The 14077-nt window shown below is 39.3% G+C and overlaps 1 protein-coding gene across 1 annotated transcript in view; it reads right to left on the bottom strand.

The window, feature by feature from the left end:
- The window catches only part of Oma1 (OMA1 zinc metallopeptidase), a 51564-nt gene extending 37832 nt beyond the window's left edge, over positions 1-13732 (bottom strand). Inside the window, exons 1-6 of the mRNA XM_051188283.1 lie at positions 13254-13732; positions 10704-10932; positions 7438-7611; positions 7230-7337; positions 3347-3475; positions 919-993 (exon numbers count right to left, since the gene is read on the bottom strand). Coding sequence (XP_051044240.1) covers positions 919-993; positions 3347-3475; positions 7230-7337; positions 7438-7611; positions 10704-10932; positions 13254-13720 — 1182 coding nt within the window. The 5' untranslated portion in view covers positions 13721-13732. The remainder of the gene's footprint in view (positions 1-918; positions 994-3346; positions 3476-7229; positions 7338-7437; positions 7612-10703; positions 10933-13253) is intronic.
- Positions 13733-14077: the final 345 nt, after the last annotated feature.

Below are 14077 nucleotides of genomic sequence, written 5' to 3'. Positions count from 1 at the left end.
TACTAGACTTACGTTTTCCAGCTTAGGACAACTCTATTGTAAACTCCATTATGCCCTCACCCTAGGACTAGATATGTAGGTCATTTTGTTCTCGATTTTCCTTTTCTTAGAGCACACTTGTTATTCACTGTTTTGTATATAGTTTTGTATTAAGCCTAAATCTTTTCTTTAGACTAAAAGGGGAATTGTAGTGAGGTAGTCCTTCTGTAGCACTGACCACGCCCATTGGGGGGTGGAGCGATGGGCGGAGGTGACCTGAGGAAGGAGGTCGGAGGGGGGCCAGGAAGGCGCTCTCTTTCTGGCGTGACTCGGACAGGAGAGGATCGGGTTGAATTTCCTGGTGTTCATCTGTCTAGGTTGTAAGTTATTTCTCCCTGAATAAACATCTATTCGGCCTATTTATTTATCCTGACCCTTATTTACCGCAATAGCATGGGTGGGTCTATGTAACTCCCAAGGGTCCATTGTGACTAAAGGTGTAGCCCCAACATGGTGCTACTAACAGGGAGGTGACAGACACTTTAAAGAGGAACCAAGTAAGAGATCTCATAAGTCATTGCGCATGTGCACTTGAAAAGGGACTGTACCACCTTGACTGCCGCCTCTTTTTCTCATCTCTGGTTCTAGACATAACTGATCTGCTTCTACACATGATCATGCCATAATGTGCTGCCATCTTCTATTCTCACCAGAACTGAGCCAATGCAGGCATTTGACATGTGGGCTAAAGAAACCGTTTATTATAATTGAGCTGTCTGCAGCATTTTGTTACAGTAATATAAAGGTGAGTACTACAAAGAGTTATCAACACAGCAATGACTTACTGTTTGGCCTTTGCTTGTGCCACACATCAATATAACACACATTTACTGCCAGCTGTATGGGGGACACTGTAGTTCCAGCTGTTGATCACTTTACCTTTGCAGCAAGCTGTAGTCCAATTTTGTCTGCTTCGGCCTCCAATGTTCTACTGTATGGTCTATCAAACATATACTAAGAAGAAGCAGGACAAAAAAAAAAAAAAAAAAAAAAAACTCTATTAAGTGGATTGACTTCATGATCAAAGGAATCCAAAACTGAATGTTAAATTAATTTCACAGTATGAGATGTCTATCCTCTAAGATATGAAATGTAATGCAGCCATTGTTTCTTCCATTAGACTCTACTTTAAACATGAAAATAAGAAGAGTTAGGCAGATGCCTTCCTGGACAGCCTGTGCTGCCATTAGCTTATTTCATTTTCCACTTATAAGCTCCATTCCTGAAGAGAGAGCTGCCTAAGGAAGCATACTGGTACAGACTTAACTATGGCCAAGGAACATTAGCTAATCTCACAGTTCTAAAGGGAAAGCGAAAAAAATGAAGGTATATATGAGAGCCAATAACAGTAGCAGACAACCTTAGTGATGAAATTAACCACAGAGGAGAGCCCCTTCTGTGATTCATTATCTTCATCTCCTTTTCTAAATACTGATGAGTTAGGAAAATGTATTTTTCTTCTGACTTAATTTTAAAAAAATACAAGTAGCTATCATAACTTTAACTTTCCCAATTACTTGTATTTATGAGAATGTTTTCCAATTAAATTCTAATTTACAATAAGTAACCATTAAAACTTTGTAGGAGCTGAATCAAGAGACAGGACTTTTGATAAAGGGGCTATTAATGCAGGAAGCAGCTTTTCAAACACAGTAACACATGTGTAATGGATGCAAGCATCCTAAGCCGCCGTTCACAGTATGTGAGCATGGACCATGGTTTCCTTCTCACTAAGTTACATCTGCTCTAGGATGAAGACCCCATGGCTGAGGTCAAAACTCAGCGCACAGGCTGAGTGTGCACGAGTGTGCACCAATGAGTGTGCTAACCCAAAGAAGCTTCAGCTTCAACAGAAGAACTCATAGGGCCATATACAAAATGGAGCTAGTAACAATAACTAATTCCACTATTTGCACAGAGGATTAGATTACATGGCCCAGCAATAAAACTAGTCATCCCTATTAACAGAGTTCTTACTTTGTGCCAGGTACTATGTAAAGCACTGGTTCTCCAGCTGATGTGATTTGTTTGTTTGTTTGTTTGTTGACTCTTAGAGACACCATAAACATTTAGAGTTACAAGGTCATGGTGTTGTTACCTAAATAGTCTCAAATACATGAACTCAAGCAAACCTCCTGCCTTAGCTCCTCAAGTAGCTGAGACTATAGTTGTATGCCACCTTGCCAGCTCCCAGGGGCATTTTAAAAATTATTCTTGTATTCACTTTAATTATGTGTATAAGTGTTTTGCCTGCATGTCTGTACACCATGGATATGCCTGGTGAACATGGAGGCCAAGAAGGCATCTAATCCCCTGATTACAAATGGTTATGAGCCACCACCTGGGTTCTGGAAGCCAAACTGAATCCAGGTCCTGTACATAAGTAACAAAGTTTCTTAACCACCAAGCCATGGAGACAGTATGGAAAGCGAGAACCATGGGAATCTACTGAGTAGAGGCTGCATATGCTAGAAAGCCCACAATAGCAGGACAAGTCCCCATTAATAATAATCTAGACTAACTAAAACAGCAGTAGTTCTGCATTTCTGAGTTAATAGAGCTGTGGTGTATCATTCAGTCACCATGGTAAATAAGTGAATGGCAGGCAAGGGATGTGGGCAATTCCCTCTCTACAGTGCACCACTGCCAGCATTCCTTGATGCTCCCAAAACAGGGCAAGTGGGACATCACAAACAGAAAAACATCTCTTGACAACGGGGTCAGAAAGGGGGAAAATAATCCATACCAAAGGCATGCCTGTTCTCCAGTTTAGTTATTAAGTTGAAAGATTGCGCCTAAGAGGCGGGGATCATTCAGTTTTTCAGAAGAAAAACAGCTACATTACCTTTGTCACCATCAATTCTTCCCATTCCTTGTACACAAGGGGAAACTACATCAATTCTATTGACAGCCCAGCAGGTTAGAGCCAGAACTAAGTTCCAAATGTGACACACGACCATCTGAACCTAACTGTTCTTTTTCTTTCTCAGTTTGAGAACCATTGTTTCGATCTGGACAACATGGAGGAAGAACACCATTGTCACAGAGATAAGAGAAGGGACGGTACTAGGTTTCTCCACCCCCATCCCCACCCCCTTGTAATAATAGCTAGGGTGAAAAAAAGATCCTTATGTATCACTGGACAGATGTAGAATTCCTTAATTAAATGCTATATGGGAACAGCACCTAAAAATGAAAAACAGGCTAAAATCCCATACCTGATTCCAAGAGATGTTAACATAGTTCTGATACATGCTACTTTACATGGATACTGTTGCACGTCCACCACAGGCCATCACAGACTTACCTCCTGCAACTTTGATTGTATCCACTGGCCCAGAAGTGCCAAGCTGTCTCGTGGACAAACAGCCCAAATCATTGTGAGAAGAATCATACCAAGGAAATCCAGTAGGTGAGCCAGGCTAGCCTTTTCTGCCTGATAATGATAAAATGATGAAAACCACATTTAGTAAATGGAGAAAGTGCATGTTTATATGTTCTAGACACCATTTAATCATACTAAATAATTATGTGTGCTCAACTGGCCAACATGAACAAAGGTCCAAATGTTTTTAAATTATTTTATTATGTTTATTTCTTTTGTTGTTGTTGTTATTGTTGTTATAAAAGCTGTTGGCCAATGGCTAGAGCTTCTTATTGACTAGCTCTGTCTAAATTATTAACTCACAATTACTCATATATGTATTTCTACATGGTCTTATTTTACCGAGAACACCAGACTCGCATCCTCTACTCCTGAGATCACATTGTGAGAGTCTCCTATGTTTCCCAGAATCCTCCACCTCTCCTAATCCCACCTATCTTGCTTTCCTATTGGCCAACAGTGCTTTATTCATTAACCAATAAGAGAATATCATGTTTATTTTTTTTGTATATATATGTGTGTGTGTGTGTGTGTGTGTGTGTGTGTGTGTATGTGTGTGTATACATACATACATATATGTGAGGCATGCACATACCACACCACACCACAGTACTGGAAGGTCACAGGACAACATGTGGGAGTCAGTTCTCTCCCCCTACATGTGGGACCCAGGATCTAACTCATGCTGTCAGGCCGCACCAGCCAAAGACCCAAATTTCTTCCCTTGTGTCCATGCTGTCTCCTGGCACATCCCCTTTTCTTTGCTTACACACTTATGCCCTTTACATTTTACTACCTTTGCTGAGCTAATTATTCATTGTCAGAGACAGTGACAATTAATAAACTAGTTCTTATATTGGTCAGTGCAACGATTCCTCTGGTACAATAAGCCCCATTTTATAGATAATGAAATGGAAATAGAGATTCTATGATTGCACAATTTCACACAGCTAGCAGTAAAATGACCAAAAAATCCAAGCCGAGACGTTTTTGATTTCTAACATGGACATTATATGCTATACATCAAATAAAAGTACTTATCACACTTACATTGTTACATAAAGCCTAAGTATACATAACAGATAACGCACTTAAGACAAGAAAATTCAGAAAGAGGATACAAGTTTGATTAAAATAAAGGTATTTTGGTGTTTATGACCTAATAAATGAAAGTATAACACACGCAAGTTTTCGATTGTGAAAGTTTGGTATTCCGAATTCACTGAGGGTTGGGTTCTGTGAGTTTCATACACACTCACATCACTGACCAGAAAAGGGCTGTATAAAGAGTGCATTCTGCCCAGTAATGTGTAGTACAAGTTAAACGAACAGGCTTATTCACCATTCACTAGGACCGGAGGACTAGGGAGTGTTAGCTCAGTGCTGATACAGACTGTAGCAGTCACTACCTGAATGGACACAATATGGCTGAAAACTAAAATCAGACCATGACCTTCACAAATAATCTCTCCTCACAAAACAACAATCACATAACAGTCATTAGCTGTAAAACAGTTACTGAATTATTTTACCATGAAAGACTGAAAGTCAAAATGACAGTGTTTATGAAGACAACAAACAACCTTGTTATGGATTAATAAACAGTACAACTGTTAATTAGTCTTAATAGAAATATTTTTAAACTATGTTTATAGGATAAAAGCCAGGTTTAACCAAAACTAAGACTTCCAAAAGACAAAATACTGTATTGATAAAGACCTTTGTCAAAGGTCTTTCCATCTTGGCTGCCCCAAGCCGCTTCCATTTCATCTGAGGGCCATCCTGCCCCTGGAGGGTGGTAACCCTACACTGATAGGCACTGACTGGATGCCAGAAATCAAGCCAGCTGAATAGTACCACCTTTTAAAGAGACAGCAGCCACAGCTGATTTATTTTTGCAGATATGATAGGGAGATATTTTTCTGAAAATATCTCTTGACCACAAAGAGAATGAATTTTTTCCAGGCCTCACAGCCAATTCATAACTGCCTAAGGTCATTTAACACTATATACTTAACCTACTGTCCTACTATGTACTCTGCCTGTTTAAGTTTAGCCTGCCTTTAAGAAAACAATGTAACCAACCTTACTATGCCTTGAATTTCTAATGCAATCAGCTTTCACAACATAAGCTAGTGCATAGCTTTAGTCTTAAATCATGTTACTTTTCCATGCCCTGACACAGAAGTGTGTGTGGTGTGTGTGTTGGCAATCACTTACTGCCAGCAGCCAACAGGCTGAAAGCAATCTTAAACAACAAATCTCCCCTAACTGTTGGAAGTAACATACAAACTTTGGCAGCACCTACTTGCAATATTGGGTACTATTCTGGGTCAGATGGTGTCAGTAAACTCACCTTTTCCCTTGTAAAACCATTAAAGATTTCTGCTCAAAGATTACCATGTTTTCTGTGCTGTTCAATAAACACAGACCAAAGTCCTTTGTTAGGGACAGGCATAAAAAGAGACACAGGCACAGATTCAAGCATACAGATACGCAACAGGGACAGATAGATCACACACATAAATGTCACAGCACAGGCAGATGGAAAAGACAAGGAGAGAAGAAAATTAAATTTGGACTTAGACTTTGTCAAACTAACCCATGAGAAAGTTTCTGTCTCATTCATTAATGCATCAGTTTTCTATTGTTCAGATTTATTTGTGTATATATTTAAAGAAAATATTTTTAAATTTTTTTCATGTAGCTCTAAAGAAATAAATCAGGGATGCTTCAAAAAAGAATAACTCTGGCCTGACTCATTTATTATTCCTCTAAAGGACTAGTAGAATTTTAAATGACTTTGGCAAGGATTAAAATACCTTATAGTTTCCATTTGAAGCTAAAAACATTTGCACTTATGATTTAGCATATTGTAGCCCTTTTACAAATATTTACCTACATGTTCCGGTTAAAAAATAAAAATAGCCAGGCAGTGGTGGTGCACGCCTTTAGTCCCAGCACTCGGGAAGCAGAGGCAGGTGGATCTCTGTGAGATAAAGGCCAGCCTGGGCTTCAAAGAGAGTTATCCAAATCTACAGAGAACAGTCTCCAAATCTAGAGAAACTCTGTCTCGAAAAACCAAAAAGATAAAATAAACAAAAAATATAGTTATCTTTTCTATTTATATGCACAAAAGATCCACTCACATTGCATTTTTAATGAATAGCAAGCAAAAATTAATACAAAAATATGTTTTATTAAAGACCTATGTGGCCACTGTTAGTCTTATAAATATTAGTTTCCTAATATATAGAGCAGGGTGATAAATACACAGTCATAAGTTACTAAAGCTCTGAATGAGAAGGAACATCTTATATGAAGCTCAGGAAACTATTCTGCTCCCCATTCAGGTGATATTGCATATCATTTAAACACTTTTCAACAATATTCTGAGCCTTTCTGAAAAGGAGGAAGAATGAAACTGATTTACCCACTTAAATAGTAGTACCACTCTCCAACGATTAATTTTCTGACTAGATTACGAGCATGTTAATATTACCGAAGTATAATTTTAATGTGAAATAATCAGAGGTTGAGACTAATTACTTTTTAGCAAAAGAGACAGGTGATTAAAAAAAACAGTATTTAAGAGAAACACTAACTATTCAGTATCATATATATACTAAAGACTGCAAAAGTCTCAAAACTAGCTAATCACATTCTTTTCAGGTACAGAATAAGGCAATTACATTCCATCATTAAAAGAAGAAAAGAAAATCCTGAAAAGACTGGGTTCCTTAAAGGCTACAACTTGCTAATACCAAAGCAACAATCAACAGCTGCACGTCATGTGGGTACTCACAGCATGCCCCAGGACGGCATGTGCGATCTCATGGCCCAGAAGGAAGGAAAGCTGGTGAGTATCCGTTACACTATTCAAAAGCCCAGTGAAAACAAACACTTGTCCATTCTGCACATGAAAAGAATAAATAATATAAGCAGTTAGTCCACAGTAAAGTTTAAAGATGTTAACGCTTGCCACAAACACATATTTTGCAGTATTTACTTACTGGAAGAACAAAGGCATTTACATCTGGGGAGTCAACCACATGGATCACCCAGTTGATCTCAGAGATCCCTGGGACATCTTGATTGCATTGTGTTAGATGATACACCACTTCTTTAACAGTCAGGTACCGGGGGTCTCTCTCAGGCAGCATGTCATTTTTAAATTCTTCCATCCACTAGGAGAGTTTGTAAAAAGTGTTGTTTAGGAGTTTTTGCACTATAAATTGCTGATGCTGCTTCATGGGAAGTGTTTCATTTGACTAGTGCTCTGCATTTTAATTTCAAGTTGTGCAAAAGGCACATATATTAGAAACTCACATTTCTAAATTTAAATAATCCACATAAAAGCAGTATAGTTTCTCACAAAGGAATAAGTTATAAGCTTTCCTCATATAAACATGATTCAATCCAAACTTTATTCTTCTTTTCTATTAATCTATATGCAAGGAAAATGCTCAGATATTTCTGCCTTCCTAAGAATTTCAGAAAACAAAACTGCCTGGATAACAAAGGATTCACACTAGAAATTTCATAAAAAAAAAAAAAAAAAAGAAAGAAAGAAAGAAAGGAAGAAAAGAAAAGAAAAGAAAACTTGGGGCTGGAGAGATGGCTCAGAGGTTAAGAGCACTGGCTGCTCTTCCAGAGGTCCTGAGTTCAATTCCCAGCACCCACATGGTAGTTCACAACTGTCTGTAATGAAATCTGGTGCCCTCTCCTGGCCTGCATGCATACATGCAGGCAGAACACTGTACACATAAAAATTAAATAAATCAAGAAAAGTGCAGGGTTGGGATGTAGCTCAGTTGGCAGAGTGGTCACTCTCATACATATGCAAAGCCTGAGTTCAAGCCTCAGCACAGCATAAACCTAGTGTGGTTACACATCCTTATAATCTGAACACTGGAGAGGTGGACCTGGATGATTAAAAGGCTGTTGTCTGCTGCACAGTAAGTTCAAGGCCAGCCTTTGATACAAAAAGAACCCAGTCTCAGGGAGATAAAAAAGAAAGAGACTGTCAAAGAAAATTAATTTCATAATCTACTAAATGGAAGAACACCCTATTCATAATATAGACTTAGGCTTTTACAAAAAGAGATAATATCTCTCTAATTATAAAGTGTTTGATTCACACAGACTGAAAGAAAATCACTGAAATCTCAGAACTAATGGACAAATCATTTTCTTTATAATGATCCAAAAGCCAAGCCATCTCAAATATGAAAACATTTTTTCTGAGAGATTCTATCATATATACTAAAAATATTAAGGATACTCTACAAATATTTATTTCCATAAAAATACATAAATATATGAATGGATTTGTACATATGTATATTCTGTATATATACACATGGATCTGTATATATGTATAAGTGTGTTTGTATGATTAGACATCTTTATCACTTGATCTATTGGTCTGTGAATCCAAACATTCTTATAGAGCTGCTAAAAAGTTCTCTAATTATATAGTGTGCAAACTAGTGTTGTCAACTTGACAAAGCTAGAATCATCCGAGAAACTGAGAAAATGCCTGTATAAAAATACAAATATAAATCAAGTTGATAACCTTTTTCAAGGTGCATTTAAATATATGCCTTCATAGAATATGAACTTAAAAGACTATATCAATTACCATTTTTAAAGAATAATTCAACAATGACAAAATTTTAAAGTCCTTTACTAGTCCTTCTAAAAGAATTAAGAGTCTCTGTATCTTGGTTTGCTGCCTGTTGCTGTGATAACCACTGTGGCCAAAAGCCACTTGGGGAGGGAGGAAAGGGTTCATGTCATCTTACATTCTCAGGCCACACTCTATCATCAAAGGAGTCAAGACAGGAAGTCAAGACAAGTACAGTGGCAGGAACTGAAGCAGAATCCCTGGAAGAATGTTGTTTACTGGTGCTCTCCTCATTGTTATAGTAAAAAGTCATTGCTACCTGTGGTGTTTAAAAGAAAATGGTCCCCAAAGGGAGTGGCACTATTAGGAGGTGTGGCCTTGTTGGAGTAGGTGTGGCCTTGTTGGAGGATGTGTATCACTATGGAGGTGGGCTCTGAGGTCTCAAGCCATGCAGTGTCTCAGTTCACCTCCTGTTGCCTTTGGCTCAAGATGTTGAATTCTCCAGCGCCATGTCTGCTTGCTTGCTTCCATACTGCCAGCTGTCATGCTCCCTGCCATAAGGATAATGGACTAAACTCTGAACCTGTAAGCTGCCACCTCAATTAAATGTTTGCCTTTGTAGTAAGTGTTGCCATGGTCATGGTGTCTTTTCCCAGCAACAGAAACCCTAACTAAGACACTATCAATGGTAACTTTCCTTTGTCAAGCTCATGTGTTCATTTGCATTAAACAGATAGGAAGCGTCGAGCATTCAACCAATGGCATTCAGCACATCCCTGTCTGTGGTAAATACTGGAATGCAATGATGGTCCCCATCCTTGAGGACACATGAGGGCACAAAGTGTGTAATGTGTCATTCCCTAAGTTACTGTACTTCTTGAGGAGGTAAGATTGCTGAATCACACCTTTATTGTGCACTCAGAAAAACGTGATTATGGTGGCACACACCTGCAACCTCAGCACTTAGGAGGCCGAGACATGAGGGTCACAGGTTGAAGGCCAAAGTGAGGCCACATGACAAAACTCTGTTTTCAGAAGAAAAAGTATAAAAAAAAAAAAAAATGGCAGAAAATACAATAATAAAATTTCACAAGCTTAAATTGCTATTTGGAAAAATTACAACTATCTTATTACACTTGACTTTCAAGGTATAAAAATTCTCACAACGTATTTACTTATTTGATACATTAAAACTAAGCACTACTTCGCATGGAGTGTTAGTTGCTAGGATAAATGCACAAACCAACAAGGCTGTTCTCACAGAGCTTAGCCTGATAAGGCAGATGCACACACACCATGTTAAGTTCCCCTCGGGTAAGGAAAGCAAAAGAAAAGGGAAACCAGCATTGCCGAGCACGCAGCACAATCACAAAGAGCCCGTTCCCAGCTCAGCCTGGTCTAGTCACCCTGAGCCAGTCTGGGCATCAAGCCAGGATTTCCTGAGCTGGAAGACAGTGAAATCCTGACTTGAGCAGAGCAGGGGCTACCCGGGTGGGAGGAGGAAAGCCACAGCACATGGTGCAAAGCCTTTCCCCGGTAAGAGACCCGGGGAGAGGGGAGGGGGGATGAATATTAGTCATGTTATATCAAAACCTAAAATGAAAAGCAGTATTTAAAGAAGCCTCCTGCTTTGCAGTTCTCGCTACTTACCACTTTGTATTCCAGGTCTGACAGAAGTCTGAAATGCTCCTTCCCCAGTAACAGCAGTTTGCTCCTTCCCGTCACAGGGCTCACTTCCAGGTGAGTGAAATAAAACACTATGAACAGCAGTCCAGAGGCACTCAGACCAAGGAGAAGCTTCCATTTATTCCTCTTCACACTGTCCTTAAATAGCTCCTTCTTGTTAGGGGGAAGCGCTTGCCACCATTTCCTTATGCCCCTGTGACACAGCAAAAGCAAGAGTTGCTAAGTGCATGCTTACATCCCAACAAAATGTGTATGCATGTGCTAGCTAGGATTTCCAATCGTCATGTTCCTCTGTACACACACCTTTTTAACATTCTTAGCTAAAGGATGAAAAAGTCACCAACTCTATAAAGCCACGCTCAAAAATCCTAAGGCTCATTTGAATTTCCCTCTTCAGCTAGTGCAAAGGCAAACACTAAAGTGAGTTGTTTCATAACTACCACCTAGCCAACGCTAGGAAATGCTGTTCTAATCATCATGCACAGGTCACCTCATCTGCTCTTCCTAATAGCTTGTTACAGAGAAAACCTAGCCAAGGTCACAGGTAGCAGGAGGAAAACCCAGGAGTAAAGGGAATGCCATTCCTGAGACTGGCCACTTAACCACTTAACACAGGTCATGTCCCCAGACAATCATCTTGGGGTCATGAAGGATGAATCTGCACCTTTCAGCACTGTTCTTTCCACTGCACCTCAGACTCCAGCTCAATCTGCAATGCTCCAGCAAGGAACATGAGACACTACCTCGCTATCTCGGCACTGACTCCAGGAGTAAGCTAGCACAGCTCAGGAGCAGAAGCTCCACTACCATTGCTAGAACATGAAGAGGGAAGGGAAGATTGGAAGCACCAGAGTAAAGAAATGGACACTTTACAGATGTCACCTGGGAAGGGCCTTGCTAGCTGGCCATAGTCCTCTTAAGTGCAGGCCAGGTTCCTAAACATTTAGACAAGCAATGTTTTCAATAGTGGTTCCAAAAAAATTTCCTTGTGCATATATTTGTCAGTCTTAATAATATTTATTACATGCACACACACACACACACACACACACACACACACATATATATACACATATACATTTTTGGTAAAGTTACTGTAATTTACCAAGTTCCTGCTATCATAGTTCCACCAAAAGTTCTCTGTATTAAATATCAAAGGAGATGGCAGAACCTAGGGAGACAGAGTCTAGTGGAAGGATATGGGGTCTCTCTTTGCCTTCCTGGCCATCATGAAATGGACAAGTCTCCTCTGCCACGTATCCCTACCATGATGCTCTGAGTAGGCTCTGGGGACCTAAGCAACCGTGGACCAAAATCTCTGAAAGCATGAGCTGAAATATGTCTTTGCTCCCTTTATTATCCCCTTTATTATTTCAGCGTCAGAAAGCTGACTAACACAGAGACACATGAAATGCCTTAGAAAAGTGACAGGACCAGAGGGGCCATAAAAACACTTACTTCCTTTTTGTGTTGTTGTTTTGTTTTGTAGTTTTTTGAAGAAACAGGATTTCTCTGTTGCAACTCTGGCTGTTTGTAACTCATTTTGTAGACCAGGCTAGCCTCGAACTCACAGAGATCTGTTTGTCTCTGCCTCCCAAGTGCTGAAATTAAAGGCACTCCTCCTGGCCACTTATTTCCTATTTACAGTGTTTGTAGAATCACTACTTACTTTTTATGTGGAACATATTATAAGAGGAAATTTATAATAGTAAAATCAATACCAAATCAAACCATTTCAAAGGAAGAGAACTCACAAAGCTATCACCCTTACAAACAAGGATGAGTTGGTTACTTGGTAGCCAATGTAGATACCTGCTTTCTGACCTTCAACATCAAATATATAGAATTAAATACTTACAGAAGAATTCATGAATTTTTAATAAAAGCAAACAGGGTTGTGAGTATGAAAGGAACTAGGCAGCTAGGGAGGAACTAAGATCACTTTATGAAGAGATGATTTATTTGCCTTCTTCAACCTTCATGAAATAAGGAAAAGGGGACTGAGAAACAACCACTTAGCTATAAAATGAGTAATTATAAAGGACTACAACAAGGATACTTTGAGAACAGAATGGTAGAAATGAGCATTAATAATGAGGATAAGTTCAAATCCCTAATTACATGAGTGAAGACTTTCATTTCCTGTTTATTGCCTAAAATTCCACAAAATCAAAGGCAATGTTCCTAAGTGCTGTTGTTGTTACACACATTGTTGCCAATGCTCCCCATTCTCCCTGCCATTAGAAATGAAATCTTTTAGAACCATCTCTAGCAAGGAGACTTAAAGACCACTTTTCTGTAGAGTAAAATTACTTCAAGATTATTAAATCACACATAACAAGACTGGTAGAACTTACCTTTGGAGACTCAAATTTTGAGCTGAATATGGTATAGGGGAAGGTTTCTTTACAAGTATAGTTTTATAAAACACTAACATTTAGTTATTAAAAATTACTGTAAGTTGATACAAATGTAAACATAAAAACTTTATAATGCAAATGTCACCCTTGTTACCTGCCCACAATGATGGCAAGGAGCTTCTGTACTGGTTTCAGAATGAGCAGCAAGAAAGGGGCTGGGGCAGCCTGAACCGGTGGAGACGTGTGGAAACTCTGGGAAGCTCTTACCGCAGGGCAGCTCAGAGGACCGCCAACCACTTTCCTCGCTCCTGGTCTTGGAAAAGAATCACCCCACACAGTATGTTTGTAGGTAAGCTCCCCCACTTCCTGGCGTTGGGCATTTGAGAAGCATCTTGATTTTTCGCTACTGAGAGTCCTACAGAAATGGAAGTTTCCACGTAGTAAAGTCACCGGATGACACTGACTGACAGTGCAAAGTCCCCAACCCGCATTCCCTACTCGGGTCCTTCGAGCTTGTAGACAGCCTGCTGGTGATTTCCACTGTCTCCAGTTGGCCAGGGAATTCACTCCAGGGAAAAAATGGTTTCTTGCAGCATACCGCAGTCCATAAAGGAGGTTCATCTTGCTCTTGCTCAGTTACCTAAACACAAAATATAGAATGTAGAAAATAAGTATTTATAAACTGAGAATGCAATGCTTAAGAAATGAAATGTGTGCCAAACATCTTAAGATAAACACCAGTGTTTCTGCCCATCGCCCCCAGCAGCACCTTTCAACAGGACAGGAGGTGCAGGCATGCATGCGCACACACAGTTCACTGTACAGAGCTTATTTTCGACAAGTGAATCTTTTCACTTCATTAAAAAAAAAGGTTTCATTTTATTGCAGAGAATCTATTTGATCAGAAAATCATTTGGCAGGAATAAGAAATAGCTTTATTAAAACAACAATAAATTTGTATCATTTGACAAATAAAAA

The sequence above is a fragment of the Phodopus roborovskii genome, unplaced genomic scaffold (genome assembly GCF_943737965.1).
Source record: "Phodopus roborovskii unplaced genomic scaffold, PHOROB, whole genome shotgun sequence".
In the NCBI taxonomy this organism is placed as follows: Eukaryota; Metazoa; Chordata; class Mammalia; order Rodentia; family Cricetidae; genus Phodopus; species Phodopus roborovskii.
Note: the sequence above shows the minus strand (reverse complement) of the source record. Positions and strands in the feature narration are given on the sequence as shown.